This window comes from Sciurus carolinensis, chromosome 14 (genome assembly GCF_902686445.1).
Source record: "Sciurus carolinensis chromosome 14, mSciCar1.2, whole genome shotgun sequence".
NCBI classification, from domain to species: Eukaryota; Metazoa; Chordata; class Mammalia; order Rodentia; family Sciuridae; genus Sciurus; species Sciurus carolinensis.
The window spans coordinates 5,748,944-5,768,944 of record NC_062226.1 but is presented as its reverse complement, the minus strand read 5'-3'; the positions used below and the strand labels follow the sequence as shown (position 1 = coordinate 5,768,944).

Here is a 20,001-nt window from a genome sequence, read left to right as displayed (position 1 = left end):
AGGCGGGGAGCGCAGGGCGGCGGCGAGCGGCGGCGCAGCAGCGAGCATGTGCCGCGGAGCCCAGTAACCAGGGACGACCGCGGCTCCCGAGCGCCCGCAGCGGCGCCCAGCCCAGCGCACCCCGCGCCGCGGCGCCCGCACCGCCCGGGCCTGCCCAGCGGCCGCCCCGCGCCCCGGGCCCCGCGCCGCGCCGCGCAGCGCGCCCCAGCCCCGCGCCCGGGCCGCGCGGGCACGGCGCAGACAAAGGCGCGGCCCCGGCCCGGCCCGGCCCGGCCCGCCGGCCCCCCGCGCGCCCCGCCCCGGCCCGCGCCGGCCCGGCCGCTCCCGCTGGGCGCCCCGACCGGGTCCGGCCCGGGGGGCGGGGGCCGCGGCCGCCGAGGATGGGGAAATCCAACAGCAAGTTGAAGCCCGAAGTTGTGGAGGAGCTGACCAGGAAAACCTACTGTGAGTGCGCGCGCCCGGCCCGCGCCCCGCGCCCCTCCCCCACCGCCGGCGCCCCAGCCTTCGCGCCCCCCGCCCCGCGCCGCGCCCCCCGCCCGCCGCTCCCCGCCCGGCCGCGACCCGGGTCCCGCGGAAGCTCCGGCCGCGCCCCGGCCCCACACCTGGCCCTATTGTTCCGGCCCCCGCCCCCAGCCCTGGCGGTGCGCCGCCTGTCAGCGTGCGCCGGGCCACCCGCAGGCCGCCAGGGGAACCCCCACCCTCCCGCGGCCCCCTCCCCGTAGGGCTGTCCGAAGAGGCAGGGGCTGGGCCAGGGCGGGGGGCGGTGGTCCCGGGAGGGGGCGCCCGGGTGCAGCGTGGCTCGGGCTGCGCGGAGCCGACTGGCGGAGCGCGGCGGGTGGGTGATTCATGCATCACGATGCTGCTGCTGCTGCCGCTGCTGCGAGGTTGGCCTGTCGCCCCCTCCCTGGCCCGATCGTGTGTGGGGGGTGGCGAGACTTGGCAAAGAGCTCGTGGTAGTGATGGGGGAAGGGTCCCGGGCGCCCTGTTGGTTGCCGCATAGAGTCTGAATTCTCCCGTCCCGTCTAACCTCCCTCCTCGTCTCTTTCACACCGGAAATGGGTTTAAACACTGTCGCTGATCTGGGGGTTTATCATTTAACCGTTTGGGCATACCGAAAGGAAGGTCTGTCCGCTTTGGACTTCAGTGTTCAGTGGCCATGTGCCTTTCCACCTGCCCAACTTCACACCTCTCTCGGGTGCTCCAGCTTCTCCATACCAGGCTACCCACTTCCCTGCAGTCTCTCCTGGGGTAGCCCGGCTTGCCAGGGGTTAATTGCACTGGGTCCTTATCACCTGTCTTTTTCTGGGAATGAGGAGGGGGATGCTTCCCTGGAAGGGCCTATGCCTGTTTTACTTGGCAGGGAGCCGCGGCCCAGTGCTTGGACTGGAACTCAGCAGATGTACCTGGGCAGCTGCATGGGCTGCACCACCCCTGGAGGCAGCAGATGGACTGCCAAGCAGTGTGTAGATGGAGGCTTCGCAGTGAGCTCTGGTGCATTGCACAGCCTCCCCCCCACCCCCCACTCCATCAGTCTTCTGGGCACGTTTGCAGGTCTGGCCAAGCCCATGCCTCAGCCCTGTGCCCCTCGCCCCCATGTGCTTGGAACAAAGGGGACTTTCCCGAAAGTGCTGGCACTGGCCCTTCTCCAGTGGAATTGTGCAGTGGGGAGGTCATATCCAGTACCCGCTCCTCAGAAGGCTGACGCTCCTGGCCCAGGGGCCTCTCTCTCTCTTTCCAAGGCAGATGTTTGTGAGGTTTGCTGGACCCTCCTCCAACCTCAGTCCACAGCAGTCAGCAGGCAGGCTGCAGGTAGGACCTCCTGGGCCTCTGTCCCTGGGGAGGCAGAGGGCACCATGGACTTCTCCAGCAATGGTGGCATGTGCTGCACCAGGCTGTCTCCGCCAGGGTGGGGCAGAGGTTGAGTGAAGCCGGGGTCCTGCTGATTGAGCACACTCTGCGTGCCCATTGTCGCCTTGACAGTGGCCTATGTGGGGTCCTGTTGCTGTTGCCACCTACGGACGAGGAAACTGAGGCTCAGAGAGGTGAAGTGGCATGCCCAAGTGCCACAGCTGGTTTCCAGGCACTGGGACTTTCATTCGGGTCTGCTGCTCCAGGGCTTTGCCCAGGGAGACCTTGGAGCCCACGCCAAGAGCTCCCCTGTGCTCCCTCTCTGGTTCCTGCCTTAGGCCCGTGAGGGTAGATTCAGGGTGGGCAGGTCCCTGGGTGTGTGTGGGGGGTGTCCTTTTGTCCAGCCCTCTCTCTCTGGGGCTGACTTGTCAGCTTTGGGAGAAGTTGGGTCAACAAAGCTTTGTTAGGAGCTGGCTGCGGGTGCTGGGATGGACTATTTTTAAAGGTCTTTGGAGACCTGGGACAGTTTTGGTCAGGGAGAGTTAGCCCAGGTACTTCTCCTCTGTGGGAGCCCTTAGTAGGGGCAGGAAAATGCTGGGGGCTCATTTGCCTCCTCCCTGTCCCCCTCATTAATCCCAGGTCCCTCAGTGCAGGCCCTTAGTCATGTGACTGACAGCTGTCTCCCCCTGTGTGTTGCCACTTAGTAGGTACACAGATAGTGGCTGAATGAAAAGTCTTTGGTGGGGACAAGCAGAGAGAGCCTGCAGCCTGTCAGGGTCCCCAGATGGGCTTCCTACTGATGGGGAGCGGAGCCGTCTGCTCTTTGTTCTGGGGGACTCTGAGTGTGGGGTCAAGAGAAGAACTAACAGGAAGAACTTTCAAGTGTCACCACCTCCTGGAGAGTTTGTTAGACCTCAAGGTTCCTGGGCCACCAGCTAGGCTTCTAAGTCCTTAGTTCTGGGCTGGGGTCCAGGAATTTGCATCCTGAGGAGTAGCATGCAGATCTTGGTTGTGGGGATCCCAGCGGAAGAACCACAGTTCTGACGTGTGCTGGGGCTTCTTGGCCACCTCGTGGGCAGATGGGTACAAGGCCAAGTGAGGCCCCGGGGAGCTGCAGATGTTCACATCTGTGTCGGTGCTGGGTGCCGTCCCTGGTGGCGATTCTCCTGCCTGTGGTCTGGGAGAGCAAGCCGGGCAGCTGCGAAGGCTCCGGTTGGTGGCCTCTCAGGTAGGTCTGGGTTCAGCCTGGCAGATGCCTCTTTCAGGGTTAACATCTCAGAGCAGATTTTCCCCTTCCTTTGCAGATAAGATTATTTAAATCAGTGCCTGGTAAAACGCTCCCCAACCTTCCCAGGAGTGGCAGGTTAGCAAGAGGTGGGGGAGCCCCCTCAGCCGCCCCCTGCTCCTCCAGGACTTAGGAACAGTGGTCAGCATTGCCAGGCTTCTTTGAGGTCTGACACCCCCCCCCGCCCCCCCGCTTCCAGCTTGTTGTATCCCTGGGTGCCCAGGCTGTGGGACAGCCCAGCCCTCTTGCCTCGATGAGCCTTGGTTCATGTGCAAAATGGGCGTGCTTGTGTACTGACTCGAGGGGTTTAAGGAGTCGAGGAGATGCTATACCTACAGTGTTGGCCTGCTCCAAGGCACGTGGTAGATGCTCAGTAACAGTGAGCAGTCGTTATTGATTTTGTCGTTTTCATATACAGTTCAGCTTCATCTTGAACGGGTCTTACATAAATTTCATTTCTGCACAGAAGAAACTTCGTATGACCCTGGCCTTAGTGCCTGGCATAGAAGGCGTAGGAAGGTGGCAGAGTCTCAGGGGGGATGAGAGATCAGGGGCCAGGTGTCCAGGAGTCTGGCCCTTTCCTTGGGCATGGAGTCTCTCCTCTGGAAAACGGGCTTCTTGGGAGGCCTTATTGCTGGGAGCCGTCTGGGCCCTGGAAGGATTTTGCATGGTACCTGGCTCTGAGGGGACCCTTCAACCCCCAGGGGACACGTCTCCAGCAGGAGGGGCGCGGTGGGTCAGAAGCTAACCCTTCTGTACCAAGAGAGGTGAGGATGGCCAGGGCGGGGGCTGGCGGGGCCACCAAGCCGGGTCTCCCTCCGTAGCCTGGTCCTGCTCTTCCTGCCCCTCCGGCCCCGCCTGTCCACGCACCACTGGAGGGTCATCTGCTGTGTCCAGCTTCCTCTGCTCCCAAGGCTGGGACTGAGCCCTCCTGGAGCGAGGTGTGGCCATGGGAACACTGCTAGTGAGTGGGCAGAGCCGCCTGTCCCCAGAGGGCCAAGAGAGGGCCTTTGGACTTTTTCCAAGATGGTGGGGAGCTCTGGAAGGGAGTGATTTGGGTTTGCAAAGACCACTCTTGGCTACAGTTCAAAGAATGGATGGGGAGATGGTAACTGAGACCAAGGGGGATTAGGGCGATGGACTGGGTCCCACAGGAGATGATGTGAAGGACAGAGTCAAGATACATGTTGGAGGAAGACTCAGAAGGACATGGTACATGGTTTTCATTACCTTCTAAATATTATCTGCTTATTTTCTAAGTTGTAAAAATCTGATGGGAATGTTGGTCCACATCATTAACAGTTCTTCTAAAGCATGATTTTTAAAATGTTGCATCACGTGAATCCAACAGATTTTCTTTAATCCCCTGACACTGGACATCTAGGTTGCTTCCATCCCACCCTCAATATCCATAGTGTTGCGATGAATATTCTGTACTAAATCTTTGCATATATCTCTCCTTACAGATAAATAACCAAGAATGGGGCTATGGAGTTAAAGACTGGGAACATTTTTAAAGACTTTTGATTAAAAATTGCTAAGTTGCTCTCCAGAAGGATGTTCTAATTTACAGTTTCAGCAGAAGTGGATGGGAGAATGCCCACTTTCCTACATTCTTGCCAGCACTGGGTATTATTATTTTCCTTATTCATTGCCAATTTTATGGGGAAGAAAAGAGGAAGCTCACTGTTCCAGTTGATTTCTTGGACTACTCGTACATAGTATCCTGGAATCTTTGAGCTGGAGGATACTTGGGGTCATTGTGGTCCAATGCCCTTGTTTTACAAGTGGGCAAATAGAGTACCAAGAGGTAATCTCCACTGTGGTCACAAACAAGCACACGGCAGGAACCTAAGGTTTTGACCGTCAGGCCCCCTCCCACCGTGCCGTGGTTGGGGCCAGACCGACCCATCTTGTCCTAGCTATCTCTAGAGCTCTGGTAAAGAAAACCTCAGTATCCATTAGGAGCATGCGCGTCGCGGCCTCTGGAAGTCGAAGCGGTTTGCGCCTCCGTGTGAGGTCTGCTTACTGGGGCAGAGGACATTGTAGATGAACATGCAGTTCACAGGTAGCTTGGAATTGGGGTCAGCTCTCGGCCGAGGGCAGGACAGCAGAGGACAGAGGGCTTCAAGGTCAACTGTGCCACTTTCTGGCTGTGTGATCTGGGGGTCACCTACCTCTCTGAGCTCCGGGTACTCAGGTGTGAGACAGGATGGACAGCAGTGCCTTCCCATGGGCAGGGGCAGGGCCTGGCATGTAGCAAGAGCTCACTCAATGCTGTGCCGGCTGCACCAGGGGACAGGAGCACTCGGCCACCTGCTGGGCAGCCACAGGGCCAGCTGTCCCAGGCCCTCTGCTCCACTGGGGGTGAGTGTAAACATGAATGGCCTCTGCATTTGGACCAGCTGGGTTGTCAGCTTGATCCTGGTGCTGCGGGCTCCTGGCTTGATGAGCGAGGACGGAGAGCCAGCTCCAGGATGCTGGGTTCAGGACCCTTGAGCACTTGGGCTCGCGGTGGGGGCAGCCTGCCTGAGCCTTGGTTCCAGACACCCTGGGCCTGGAAGGTGACTCTGGAGCCACTCACCCGCTCTGGGACTCAGTGTTTTTTCTGTACATCTTTCTGATTGCCAGATGGTGACACTCCAGGAGGAAGCCACCTCAGGGCCAGGTGCCTGATGACCTGGGCTGTCTTGGCCTGGGGCAGATTCTTGGCTTCAGGGGCCTCAGGGATCTCACCTGTAAGTGGCAGCTCAGGTGTCCTTGTAGTGTGGGGTCGAGGAGGGGCTGGCAGCGTAGACGCTGGACTGGGCGCCCTGTGGCTCTCTCCCTTTGCTCATGCGCAGAGATGGAGGTTCCGTCAGCGACGTGAGGTCAGAGACCATGGCTGCACCGCGGTTGGTGTTGAGCCTGGTCTGAGTGACCCAGGCCCCCAAGCTCTGTTCACGTGCCTTTGTCCTTGACGCCCCTCAAAGCCCAGGGCAGCCCCCCATACAGACAAGCATGGGGAGGCCCCGAGAGGACAGGGGTGGCCGGTGGCCGCACTGGCGAGCGGTGGCTGACTTGAGCCCTGCCCTGTCTGGCCCTGGAGCCCTGGGCCCTGGAGCAGGCCTTGTGCACTAGGCGGCACCTCTGTGGAGGGTGTGGGTGAGGGTGAGAGGGCGGTGCCCGCGTGGGCGTCGCAGGCAGGGTGGGCGCTGCGGGTCGCGTGTGCAAGCTCTGACTCACGTGTGCGCACTAAGCATGAGTGACGGGGTCGTGGCGTGTGTCAGGAGTGGGTGAGTGGCACCTCTGTGCACACAGGTGCGTGCCAGTGTGCCAGGCAGCGCCATGCGGGGTGGCACAGCCGCTCCTGCCCTGGCCAGGGTGGCGCCTGCGGCCCAGCTGCCCGTGGGCGTGGAGCATCATGGGAGGACTGGCGGTACTTCACCCAGCGCGCCCCAGGTGTGTCCTGGGGCTGCCCAGTGGCTCTGTGCCCACTGTACAGGTGTCGGGAGGAAGGACAGGCAGGCTCAGGGCCGGCAAGGCCTGCCAGCTTCAGGAGCCAGCCTGGGGCTCGGGCTCAGGTCTTTGCAATGCCAGGTGCCCACCTCCCAGGGTCTCTGGGCAGTAAGTGCCCGTCACTGGGGCATCTGAGTGGTTCTGGAGAGTCAGATGCTGGCTAGGGTTCTCGGATTCCCAGGGATGAGGTCGGACAGGGAATAGCATCGGCTTCTTGTGGTGCAGGGATTGAACCCAGGGTGCTCTGCTGCACAGCCACAGCCCCGGCCTCCCCGGCTTTTAAGAACCTTTCTCGTTGTAGAGGGACACAGGACCTTTGTTTGTTTGTTTATTTTTATGTGGTGCTGGGATGGAACCCCAGCTGGGCAGGCGCTCGACCCAGAGCCGCGTCCCCAGCCCTTTCATCTGTTATTTTGCTAAGTTGCCCAGGCTGGCCTTGTGAGCCTCCTGCCTCAGCCTCCTTACTGCGGGGGTCACAGGTGTGTGCCACCACATCCAGCTAAGCGACTCGGAAGCCAGCGGCTGAGGGCTGGTTCCAGATGTCCTGTCTCCTTGGGGATTGGGGGCAGCTTCTTCTTGGGCCCCCAGGATAGGGGCAGAGCTGAGGCCTTGTGGAAGGCCGCCGAGGGGGTCTTGGGGGGGCTCCGGGGAATGTTGGTGGAAGCCTGCTGGGGACACTTCTCTGTCTGCTGCTCTCCTTGCCCTTCTCCTCGGCCCATCTCGCCCCCGGACTCTCACAGAGCCTCCCGGCCCGTGAGCCCAGGCACAGTGGACGCCACCTCCCAGGACGGGCACCCTGGGCCCACAGGTGCTCGCTGTGCCTTTGGCTCCCCGGCTCAGGATCTCGGGCTGCCCAGCTGTCCCTCTCTGTGTGGGACGAGAGGCACATTTCTCAGCCCAGTGCTTACTACGGAGGAGCCCAGGCAGGGCCGTCCCGGGGGTGCGGGGCAGGAGCTGCAGGATGCTGTGGGGTGCCCAGGCCCCCTGCTCTGGCTTTCTGGGGGAGGGCGGCAGGAATGTGGCTCTGAGGAATGCTCGGCCCCAAACAGAAATAGCACACTGCTTTTTTTTTCCAGGCTTGGGTTTTCAGCTGGGAAGCAGCGGGCACGGGCTGCCATTCTCTCCCTGCAGCCCGGGGGCCGTGTCCACCCGGCTCCTCTATAGCTGTGGGGACAGAAAGTGGCTTTTCTTCTTTTTTTTTTTTTTTTTTTTTTTTTTTTCTTTTTAAACTAAGACACTGCTGTGGGAACCAGAAAGATCTCTGGGTGTGGAACCAGACATCGGGGTTCAAGTCCCTCCCTCTCCCTTCCTGCTCCTGTGACCACTTCCCTGTCTGAACTCTGCCCTTTCTTTATGGACCTGGGCAGAGGGACGTTGAGCTGACATGGCTTGTCTGTCTGGCTGGGTCAGAAGCTCAGGGACCTGCTGGGGCTGAGTTCAAATTCAGCTCTTCTGCTTATGAACGCTGGGCCTTCCCCAGGCCCTTTCCTGGGATCCTGGTGTTCCTCGCAGGCCCTGGGGTTGGAAACCACACCAGGACATTGGTGAAGGGGACAGGAGCACCCTCCTGCATCTCGTGGCTTCTCAGTCCAAATGAGAGACAGCGCCTCTTGCAGCCTGGCATCCACACTGGCGGGTGAGCCCCGGACCGTGCCTCAGGGCGACTCGGAGGCAGCTGAACATCTGGCCCATCTGCCTGCCTCCTCCGGCTGACCTGGGACCCACGCTCACCCACACACAGCTGGCACCAGAGCCCGAGGGCTACTTCTATGGAAGGTCCCTGGGCCCAACTGTCCTCCTGGGACCTGGTGGTGACAACCTGTTTAGCTTTTCATTTACCAGAGCATGTGAGGACAGGCCCCGAGTCTTGCATGATTCCTGCTGGGGTCCTGGCTCCTAGCTTAGAACCTGGAGTGTTTGTCAGAATGACCAAAAATCAAATGTAAATGAACGAGCCGTGGCACATGCAGCCTCTGTCCCCATCTCAGTGGCAGACGCAGTCTCTGTCCCCATCTCAGTGGCACACGCAGCTCTGTCCCCATCTCAGTGGCAGACGCAGCCTCTGTCCCCATCTTGGGCCTCCACTTTCAGTCCCTGTCCAGTCCCTCCTCCCTCCTGGGCTGGTGGGGATCTTCCCTGGGTCCAGAGGATCCTGGGCTTTGACAGGCCAGGCCTGGGCGGACCCCAGGCCCCTTCCATTCTCTAGGGTCCCCACCGCCAGCCAGCCAGCAGGCCCCTCCTTCCGGCCTGTCCCGCACCTGCCTCTTGGTAGGAACCAAAGATTCCCGTTCAAAGGCAGGAGACGGGGCTATTTTTGGCACTGTGGGGGAAAGCAAATGCTTTCCTTCTGTTCAGAAATACATGGTGTGTTCTGGCGAACAAGGCGCTCCGGAGCAGAGCACGGAAGCCCTGTCCCTCGGACGTGGCCCTGCCTCCCGCCGTGGCTCTGCAGCCCACGCAGCCCCTCCCGGCGCCTGTTGCCTCCTGTGAGGTGGCGGGCTGGACCTGCGGGGAGCGTGGCCTGCATTAAAACTAATGGCAGCTGTCGGGATAAGTGAGGAGCCTGCTTCACTCGGTGCCTAGGCCTCGGTCCCTGGTGTGCTGAGCTGGGGTGGCCGTGGGAAGCGTACTTGACCCATCCTGGGGAAGGGCCGGGGCACTGGTCCCGAGGGAGGTGAGTCTGGCTGAGGGAGTCCACAGGCTCCTCGGCACCCCTTTCTCCCTGACTCAGAAGCTGGCTGTGGCCACTGCCTCTGGCCCTGCCCTGTGATGCGGGGGCTCAGGGCAGGTTGCACTGCTGGATTTCCGGCCCTCCTGGCACCCACAGTTGACAGGGGAGCAGATGTGAGGCAGAATAAGCAAGATGAGGCTTCTCACGATGACACGAGAATCCGACTGGTCTGGGGTGCATCTGGAGGGCTTCCTGGAGGCGGTGGCAATGTCTTGGTTGAGACCAAGGGCTGGGTGCCAAAGCGACTGAACACATTCCTTGTTGGTCTGGAGTTTAACGGGTGTCCTGAGTTGTGTGTGCTCACCTTGGCAGCCCTACCTGGAGAGGAGGAGACCTTAGGGAGTCACTCACAGGTTCAGGAGGGGGTGTGTGTGTGCGCACACAGAAGTCTCCGCATCCCCAGGTTCTGAGGCATCAAGTATGGCCACTCTGAGGACTGCTGCTGTGACCAGAAACAATGACTTGCGTCTCCCCCAAGGGGCCCTGGGGCCCGGACTTTCCTGCCAGCTGCAGTTTCCCAGTCTGCCCTGCAGGGGGCGGAGCGCCTGCTGCAGGAGGGCCTGCTGAGCAGGGGCAGGGGGCAGGCCACCCTGGAGGGGCAGCTGAGCAAACAGTTGACTGACTGGGGCCACAGGCACCTTGAAGAGACGCACCTGGTAGTGGAAGCACCAGCAGGTGTCACGGTCACGGGGGTCAAGGTCACAGCCCTGCTTTGGTGACTCCAGCCGGGCTGATGGGTGTTGCCTGTCCTCTTGGTGCCCACCCGCCCAGGAGCCAGCTGGGGTCCTCCTGTGCCTGCCAAGCTCCGAGGTGAGTCTCTCTGGTGTCTCTCCTCTGGGAGGGCAGCTCAGGCGGCGCTGCCACCCTCCGACCCGCCCGCTGCCGGTCAGCTGCCTGGATTCCGAGCCTCTTGGCCAGCCGCCCTGGAATTCATGCCCTAGAACCTTCCAGGGTCCCTGCAGGAGCTGGGTGCCTAGCGCGGCTCAGGGACAGAACTGCGGTGCCCGCAGCCTCAGGAGCAGGTTCCCAGCGTCCTGGGTAGAGGGGGAGGGGGGGTTCCTGCTCCAGACGTCCCCCACCTGCCCTGCCCCACGCAGTCTGTGGTCCCTGTCCGTCTCTGGCTCTCCCCCTGGCTGGGAGCTCTGCACCCTCCCCTGGGGCTCGCTCTCCTCGCCTCTGCTCAGTCTGGGGAGTCTTTTTCCCTCTCCCCGCTCCTGCTTGGAGGTTTCCTCGCTCTATTGGTGTGACATTAGGAACTGGGACTGATCTGCTTCTGCTCTAGCTGTAATGGCGACCAACCCAGCCTCTCTGGCCTGCTCCCAGGGCTGGACTGACGTGGGAGAGTGGAGGCTGGGGGGTGGAGGCTGGAGGGAGGGTGGAGGCCAATGCCACGTGCTGCCAGGTGGAGTGGACAGGAGGGAGGCAGCTTGGCCACAGCTTCCTCCGGTGCCCATGTGTTGACCTGAGTCCTCCTCCCTTGCTGTTGGCTGCCTGGCACCTTTGTTAATAATTGTAGCAGCTGTTGACTTTGGAGGCTCTCTGTGTTCTGCCTGGACTGTACCATGTCTCTGGACCACAGGTGCCCCCCATGGCCTGCATCCCACTCTGCTCCATATGGTCCGAGTCGGGGACCCTGCAGTCCCTCCCAAAGGCCTCTCCCTTCCTCTCTGGGTTGGCTTTCACACCTGCTCCCAGGGAAACCACCCTGACCCCCAGGTCAGGTTGGGTTCCTCTGTGTTTTCGTTCATCCTGAACGTTCCCTTCAGATGGCCACACAGGCCTCGAGCACTGCATGAGTATGTGCTTGAGGCCGTCTCCTGGCCAGGACCCACCTGGGACTTGCTGTGCCTCCAGAGCCCAGCTCAGAGGCTGGCCCATTGACAGTGCTCGGGAATTAATTTTTGGGTGAACGAAGGCTGAAAATTCCTGTTGTTCCTTCTAAACTCCCCATCAGGAAGGTACCCCACCCCCATTTTACAGAAGGGAAAACTGAGTCTCAGGAAGGCATGTTCAGTTGTCCTTGATCACACAGGGACCAAAGAATGAGCAGGGGGGTTGCCTCAGGGACTCTTCCCATGGAGACCTTGGCAGTATTTGGAGAATATTTGTGCAACTGGGCTGAGTCCAATCCCTGAGCACCCTGCTGGGCTCTGAAGCGTCTGGGGGCTTCTCTAGGAGTCTAGAGCAAATCCCACACACCAACATGTCCCCAGGTCCAGCAGGCCCTAAGGAGGCAGAAGCTGGGGTCCCCCCTCCAGGACCATGCACAGGACGTTCTTGGAAGACTCAGAGTCTGGTGATCAGAAGGCTTTAACCCAGGGCAGCGCTTGGGGCTTTGTCTTGTTTCAGGAGAGGAGAGGAAGAGGGAGGCAGGGCGGGCATTGGAGCAGGCCCATTTATTGGCAGGAACAACTTGGGGTTTTAGAAGATAAAAGTTGCCACCTCTGCTGTCCAGTGTACTCTGCACACCTGGCCTGAGCGTGCTACAGGAGCACACACTGAGCAGCTACTGTGTGCCGGCCACTGCCCTTCAGCTGCCACTCGGGCCACACAGATCGGCCCGAAAGCTCCGCTGCTGGGGAGGACAGCATCAGGGACCAGAACAGAGCCATTCCTGGTGCTGCTTCCCCGAGGACCCTGTCCTGGCCCCAGTCCCTTCCAGTGGGTTTCCTGCAAGCGTAGCTAGGGTGGGTTTTATGGTCCTCTGTTTCCTGATGAGGAAACCGAGGCTCAGAGCGGTTAGTTGGCCTGGCCAGTGGTGAACATCTGGACATGGCAGAGCCAGGGCTTGAACCTGGGCCAGACAGTGGGACTGAGGGCCTTGCCCAGCAGTACCAGGGAGGCTTAGTTGGAGAGTCAGAGGCCAGAGATTCAGTAGTCTTTGAGGGGGTAGGTGGAGCATCCCTAATCTGAAAACCTGAAATCTGAAACATCGCATAAAATAACCTTCAGGCTATGTGGAGAAGGTGTGCATGGACTGTAAATGAACTCTGTGTTTAGACTTGGGTCCCCTCCCCAGGATAGCTCATCATTTATATGCAAATATTCTAACATTAAAAAAAAATCAGGCCAGAGCACGGTGGCACACTCCTGTCATGCCATCAGCTCGGGAGGCCGAGGCAGGAGGAGCGCGAGTTCAAAGCCGGCCCCAGCAAAAGTGAGGCCTTAAGCAACTCAGTGAGACCCTGTCTCTAAATAAAGTACAAAATAGGGCTGGGGATGTGGCTCAGGAGTTGTGTGTCCCTGGGTTCAATCCCAGGTACCCCCCACCCCCCAAAAATCAGAAGCCCAAACACTTCTGGCCTGATGCGTTTCAGATCAGGACAGATAAACTTGACCTGTGCAGAGCGTAGGCAGGTGAAGGAGCCAGCTCCCAGGATGTGTTTGGGGGTGTCTTAAACCCCCCACGGCTTCAGCAGCTTCCGTGGGCGCACAGAGCCGGCTCTGGTCCCAGGACCAGCGCAGATGCTGTTTGGCCCGTGGGTGGGCGGCTTCCCCTGTGGGACCCCGGTCTTCTCTGGGTGATGGAGGTGCTCAGGGCCCAGGCCGCACACGTCATGTGGACATCGGATGAGCTTCAGGACCGGGCTGGGTGTGCAGGGAGCGCCGCAGGTGACGTCTCGCTACTCCTGGAAACCCCGAGGCAAAGCACCTCTTCCCGCAACTTTAGATGAAAAATATTTTGGGGGGATCTCTTTAACTTATATAGAAATTAAAATCAATATGTATTATGACTTTATTCTTAGAGTAAAACACCCACAAATGGTGGGACAGGGTGCGAAGTTTGCAGAAGTAGTTGAGCCAGAGCATAAGATTTGAACTGAGCCTTGCTTTCGGCGGTTGCCTGAACTCCGGGGGTGCCACCAGCCCTCTCCCCTTGGGGGCTCTGTGGGACATCTTTGGGGAGCCCAGGGACTCCCTGTACCACAAAGCCCTCCCCCAGGGACAAAGCATGTCGCCGATGTGTGAGCGAGCTGGAAGGGACACTTGTGTCCCAGTTGTCAGGCGAGAACACTGAGGTTCGGTCGCCCGCATCCACGCCCTCTGGCTCGTGCTCTCGCTGGGTGCTGGGGTTTGAACCCAGGGCCTCACACAGCAGGCGGCTGCTCTGCCATTGAGCCGCATCCCCTCAAGCTTTATTTTCGAGGCCTCTAAAAGCAAGGAGCAAGGCAGAGCTGGGGGTGGCTGTCCTGGGGAGGGGCACTGGGGTGCGTGGGTGCTGGGTGCTCCTGCTGGACTGTGCGCATGGAGTGCTCAGCCAGTGCTCGCCATGGTCCGGGGGGCTCGGCGTGCCCCTCCTTGGTATAGTCAGCTCCAGGCTCTGGGGGTCTGCCAGACCTGGCCACCAGGGCTGCTCCAGTGGATCCCAGTGTCTCTGGGTAGCCTCCCACCTGCGCTCCTGGAGGAGCCGGCGCTGTGTGCCACCCGAGCCGGGCCCTGCCAGCTGTCTGCCACCCGGAAGGCAGGAGACCCCTGGCGTCTTATCCTAGCACCTGCCGGCAGCAGCAGCTTCCCCACGTCCAGTGCTGGCCACATGCTGGGAGCTCTTGCCACCTACATCCTGTCGGCCCTCACAGCTCAGAGGGCCAGAGCACAGTCCTGCCGCCCCAGGTGGACGAGGCCCTCGGTGAGGGAGGGGCAGCCTCTGCGGACCACAGGCAGCCAGCTTGGGTGAAGAGCAGGTCCCAGGAGCCGGGGGCAAAGCTGGCCCAGCCCATGGTCAGGGACCACCACCCGCTCGCCACTCCTGGTCAGGACTTATGGTCCGGGAGACCCCCAGCCACCACCCAGATACGCAGCTGCAGAGCCCCAGGAGGGCCCAGTGTGTCCTGCAGTCCCCTGCGCTCCCAGTGCGGAGGCCAGGAGCTGGGAGGGGCGGCAGGAGCAGGGCCAGCGCTGGTCAGAGCTAGCCACAGCGGTGAGCGTGGGCCTGGTCACCACATGCGCCCAGCAGCAGCCCATGTCCCCTGAACTTGTGAGGCTCTGACGGAATCCTGCAAGTGAAGGCCAAGGCGGGGCAGGCCACGCAGCCGCAGCGGCTCCTGGCTGCGGGTGGCAGGGTGACGGCCTCAGGTCCCCAGGAGGTGGGCGGGCGGCACAGAGGCGCAGCGTGAGGAGCCGCGGGCCCGCCCGTCTTCCTGTTGACTGTGGTGTGCCCGGCACTGGGCCTGGCTGGCACGGCAACCATGGGTGGAAACAGCTCAGGCCCGGAGGCTGGGCCACTGCCGCCCCTCAGGGAGAAGGGGGCTGGCTGGCACTGGGGCCGTGGGCACCGTGGGGAGCACTCCTGGGTCAGGGCCAGGCCGCCCAGGGGGCCTCCACTGGGCATTTATGGGAATGGGTAGGGCCGGGCAGAGGTGCCGCCTCCCCCTGGCAGAGGCATCCAGTAATGCCTGGCCACTGGCTGCGGCTGCCTGCTCCACCGGCACCCCTGCCTGTGCCCTCGGGTAGAGCCGAGGCTGACACCCTGCAGGGCACCGGGTGGGCAGAGAGTCCAGAGCTGGGCCCACCTCCTCTCTCCCACCATCCCTCTGCTGCTCCCTGGACATGGGTCTGCTGGGACTTTGTCCCCAGGGTGGGAAGGTGTCTTTGTCCTGCTTCCATCCTGCGCAGGCGGCTCTGTGGGGGGGACCAGATTGCTGCAGTGCCTTCCTAGGACAGGGAGGGGCAGCGTGTGGCCAGGCGGTGCGTGGGGTCAGTGGGGATGGGTGGCGTGGAGGTGGGGGCCGGCTGGGTGGGATGGGCAGGGAGCGGGAGGCCACGGCCAGCGTGGAGCAGGCGGGCCTTCTGTGCCCCCTGGAAGCCAGGGTGGGAGGACGGCTGGTCGGCAGGAGAAGGGGCCTTCTTGGGATGGGACCTGGAGGAGGAGGTGTGGGAGACCTCAGGGCAGCAGAGCCCCTGGCCGTGTCTGAGGAGCACAGGGGCTGAGCCTGGAGCCACAGGCAGGGTGCAGGTCTGCCCCCAGGAGCATGTGGAGGGCACCACGCGAGACCCTGGGGACGCCCGGGCGCCCGGAGGAAGCACAGTCGGGCAGAGGTGTCAGGGTGGAAGGCACTGCTGAGCTTAGTGGGAGGGGTCACTGGGGCAGCCCCAGGTGTCCCTGCTGTCTCCTGTGTCACTGACCCTGAGGAGCCCTTGCTAACAGGGTTTCCTTCAGCTCCTGTGGGGAGCTGTGGGATGGGGACAGTAGAGGGGACATTCAGGGCAGCTCTTGTGTCTGAGACTGCAGCCGGGCCTGGCTTGGCCCTGAGGTGGTGGCCGGAGAGGCGGGTGTGGCTGGCGGTCTGCCCTCTGCCCCTCCTGCTGCAGCCACCTCTGTGGGGCCGCCAGCCCTGGCTTCAGCCCCACCGTCTGAGCTGAGCCCCTCAGCAGGGAGGGTTTCGCTGTGGGGAAATGGAAACCAGACTCCACCTTTACCTGGGCTCCTGGGACTGGCAGACAGGACCTGGGTGGAGGGGAGACGCCGCCGGGGTGGGAGCAGGCCCTGGCGCTGCAGCGAGGCTGCCGCCGGGCATCTGAGAGCCTGCCAGCCAGGCTGGCCGAGAGCAGGGCTGGCCGCCCCCTGCAGCCTGCTCAGCAGGGTGGGTGGAAGCGGGCGGAGTGGACACCTCGCCCCTCATGGCTCCCTGTCCCCATGGCTGAGCCCGCGGGAGTTCATACCCCATCCTGGAGGTGAGGCCTCCAGCCTCCAGCCTCCATCCTGGCTGGAGGCAGGAGTGTGCTGAGGAACGCAGCTCCTCCGGGGGTGGCCAAAGCCAGAGGCCCCTGTGCAGCACAGGCTGAGGGGCGAGTTTGGGGCGCTCTGGCTCTGGCACAGCCGGCGGCAGCAGCATGCTGGCCAACTCTGAGGCTGGTGCTGGGCGGAGCCGGAACACCTTGACCTCTGGGGGCTTCGGGCGCACCTGGGGAGAAACCAAGTGCCTCTTCAGAGTCCCCGCTGGGCTGAGTACATGCTCTCCCTGTGGAGACGGCAGATGGAGGCCGTGTCCCCTTTACAGATGAGCAGACTGAGGCTCAGGGACGAAAGGTCCTTTGTCCTAGGCATAGGACCAGAAAGGGCAGGGATCCCAGGCCGGGCCATTCTACTTTGCCACGGGCCATTTGCCCCCTCCACCTCTGCCCCCTGTGGTGGCACTTAGGGGAAGACAGACACCCTGTGGCGGGCACTCAGGGGGACTGGCAGGTCAAGAGGCTTTCGAGGAGCATGTCTCTGCTGGCCCGGGAAAGATGGAGAGGGGATCCCTGGCAACAGAGGGGAGGAGGGAACGGGCGGGCGAGGTCACTGGCTCAGGGTGTGGGCAGGGGGCCTAGGAGGCTGCATAAGGTCTGGCCTCTTGTCAACCCTGAGCCCTGAGCCTGGGGCTTGGGCCTGTGGAGGGAAGGGGGCTGAGGCTGAGGCCCTGGGCAGTCACACCTGGCGGGAGGCTGGGGTGGGGAGGGGCCGGCTGGGAGCTGCTGCCTGGGAAGGTCACTCTGGAACCTGGCAGAGGCCCAGGCACAAGGGAGCTGGACCCCGTGGTGGTCTCCCTCCCGCTGTGCTGTGGTGGCCGGAGCTGCTGGGGCAGGACCTGGCGGCTTGCCCAGCCCTCTGGGCACCGTTTGGGGGGCACATTGAAGAACATCCCCCAAACCTTTTCTTTTGAAAAATCATGCGGCAAATACCTGTGTGTCCTTCGAGATCCCGGCTTCGTGGCTTTTGCCTCCTCTCCTCGATACGTCAGCCATAGCTGCAGACATCCCTAAATACTTGGGGTACAGCATGGGGTACCACAAGAAGAGAGGACATTCTCCCAGTAGCCTCGCGCCCTGTCCACCCTGCGTGGTCAGCAGAGGCTCGGCTGCGCCTCCTGCAGCCGGCAGCCTCCCCACCCCGTCAGCCCTTCAACGCCTCCGGGTGCCAGGCCCCGGGAGCATCGGCAGTGCCCTTTGACTGCCTCCTTGGCTTGGTCTTTTCTGGAACATTCCTCTGGCCCGTATGGCCTTTCAAGGCTGATTGAAGCGTCTGGCCAGTTGTCTCGCTGAATGTCCCACGTTCTGGCTTTGTCTGTGTCCTCGGGATGGGACTCGAGGCAGAGGCCCTGGAGGAAAGGCTGCCAGAGACTTGCAGGGGTGAGTTGGGACATCTGAGCTGGGGGATCCCAGGGAATAGCTCTCTGACCCTGTGAGGCCCACCTGGGGTCAGCAGTGACCCTGCCATTCAGGCCCTTTTCTGGGTCCCACAGGGTCAGGCAGCTCCTTGGCTGACTCGGGTGGGGCTGGGGTGGGGCTGTGCTGGCCATTCGTTCCAGGCCCTGGAAGCACCCCTGGTCCTGCTGCTCTTGGCAGGTGACTCAGGTAATCTCGGGCAGGCAGACCCGTCAGAACTTCAGGCCCCTCACTGGGGAGTAGGATCCCACCTCACTGTGAGCTTCTAGTGCTTGCTGATCTAATCTCACCAATAAGCCCTTTGTATAGATGAGGAAACTGAGATTCAGAGAGGGGAAGCAGTTTCCCCAAGGTGGCACAGCTAGTGAGTTCCGGGGCTTGGTGTGGACTCTGGTTCTCTGGCCTGGTTCAGAGCTAGTGGCCCTCAGCTCCTGGCTGTGGCTGCTCTGGCTTTGGGTTCAGGCTCTGACCGCATCTTGCTGGTGAAAGGACCCGACTGCCCACTCAGAGGGGCGGAGGGGCGGCGAGGAGGGGCTGGGAGGGCTTGGCCTTCCTGCGGAGCCGCCCCTGCCCGGCCAGGCCCTCAGGGCGGGGTGGCCAAGTGTGGGCAGCCAGCACCCTCCCTGCCCGCCCTGGCCCTGGTGACTGAGCACTGGCTTCCTGCAGAAGCGGCCACGCGTCCCAGGGTGTTCCCGGGGCGCTCGGGGCAGCAGCAGCAGCACAGCGGGCTTCGGAGGAGAGGGCCAGGCCGTCCCCTGCCCGGGACCGCTCACCAAGGCTGCCCGCTCTCGCTCAGGGCAGCCGGGCGCCCCGAGCGGGCAGGGAGGCTGTGGGGTGGGCGGGCGGCAGGGCGGCCTGTGTGCGGGGTCACCCGGACTGAAGACGCTTTTCTGTTTTCTCTTGCAGTCACCGAGAAGGAGGTGCAGCAGTGGTGAGTAGCGGCTCCCGCACGCCCGGGCGGGACAGCAGGGCGCCCCGAGCATGCTGCTCCCCACGCTGCCCTGTCCCCCGGAGGCGTTTCAGCCGGCTGGGTTTGGGTGGGCGGTGCTGGTGGTTCTTGCCCGGCCTCTGGGGCACCTCGGCCCGCCAGGTCGAAGGGCTGGTCCAGCCCCGCACAGCCGAGGGAGGCGTTGGGGTGACTGGGCCGGGCCCGGCTGCCTCGTTAAATACTCTGTGGCCTCGGCCAGTCTCCTGCCCTCTCAGGGGCTCAGTCGAGCCTCTAGAAAATGACTGCGTGCACTGGGCCAGGAATGGCAAGTCGATTTCCTCCCGGATGCCAGCTCTGATCCACGCACCGTGTTAGGAAGGATTCTGAGGTCGCACGTGGTGCAGCCACATTGCAGCGGGGGACCAGCGAGGTCCGTGAAGGACCCGCGGTGCCTGGGCTGGGTGGTGTTGTCAGTCACTGTGCGACTTGGAGTGGACGGGGGCCCCTCTGTGAGAGGAGCCCTGATGGGGCGTGGAGCAGGCCCGGAGGCCTCACTGGCTCCTCCAGGGGCCACCCCAACACCTCTGTGTCTGAGGCCACACGGCACAAGGGCTCTGCTGACCTTCGCTGGCCACCCTGGCCAGGTGGGCAGAGGCGGGAGGATGAGCTGGCTGAGCCGCAGGGCAGGTGGGGAGCAGCCACCCGACTCCGTATCCCAGGACTGAGCCTGGGGCCTCTGCCTCCGACATTGCTTCCTCCTTCTTGACCTCCCCAGGTGGGCGTTCCAGAACATTCCTGCGGTCTCTCCCTGCAGGTCCCCTCCCCAGGCCCCCTGAGCGCTCCTCCAAGGCAGGGAGGGTCACTGGACTCCCCTCTGGACTTGCTCTTCCCTCCCCACCTGGCCGTGAGGGGGCTGAGTGCAGCAAAACCCTGGGGCACCTGCTTCTGCTCGCTCCCTCGCTGGGCCTCAGGGAGGCCCTGACACTGAGCTGGCTGTGACCTGAGTGGCCCTGCTGGGTCCAGCCTGCTGACTGCCCAGTCTCATGCCACCCTGTGCCCTCTGACCAGCCCGATCTGCTGACCGTTCCTTGACCTCTTACTCCCTGGGCCCAGGCTGCCCCCACGTGGCCCTCCTCGCTCTCAGCCTCAGTGGGGAGACCAAGGCCCAGGCGGGGCTGGTGACTTTCCAAGCCAAGCATCGGTGCAACAGAGTTGCCCCAGGGGCTGTCCCAGACGCAGGCACCCGGTGACCCAGCCTCAGCCGGGACGCACACATCGGCACAAAGCAGCAGCTTCCGGCTGAGCAGGGGCAGCGTGAGCAGAACAGGGTGCAGCTTGAGGTGCAGGGTCCAGGCAGGTGCTGCCAGCTCCTGGCTACCACCTGGACAGCGTGCGGCTGTGAGGCAGGGACGAGGCTGGGAGGGGACAGCAAGGTGGCCGAGGGCTGGCCTGTGCCTGTGCCTCACTGTAGCAGCACCTTCCCTAGCCAGCTCATAAAGAAAGAGTCCCATGAACCTCAGGTGAATAGCCTTCAGCTCATTTTGGTGGTGCTTTCCCAGGTAGAGA

General features: G+C 62.3%; 1 protein-coding gene across 1 annotated transcript in view; it reads left to right on the top strand.

Annotated features, from left to right (window-relative positions):
- Positions 1 to 273: 273 nt before the first annotated feature.
- Ncs1 (neuronal calcium sensor 1) overlaps positions 274 to 20,001 on the top strand; it is a 36,792-nt gene continuing 17,064 nt past the window's right edge. The window contains exons 1-2 of the mRNA XM_047524427.1: positions 274 to 444; positions 18,414 to 18,438. Of these exons, the coding sequence (XP_047380383.1) occupies positions 381 to 444; positions 18,414 to 18,438 (89 nt within the window). The 5' untranslated portion in view covers positions 274 to 380. The remainder of the gene's footprint in view (positions 445 to 18,413; positions 18,439 to 20,001) is intronic.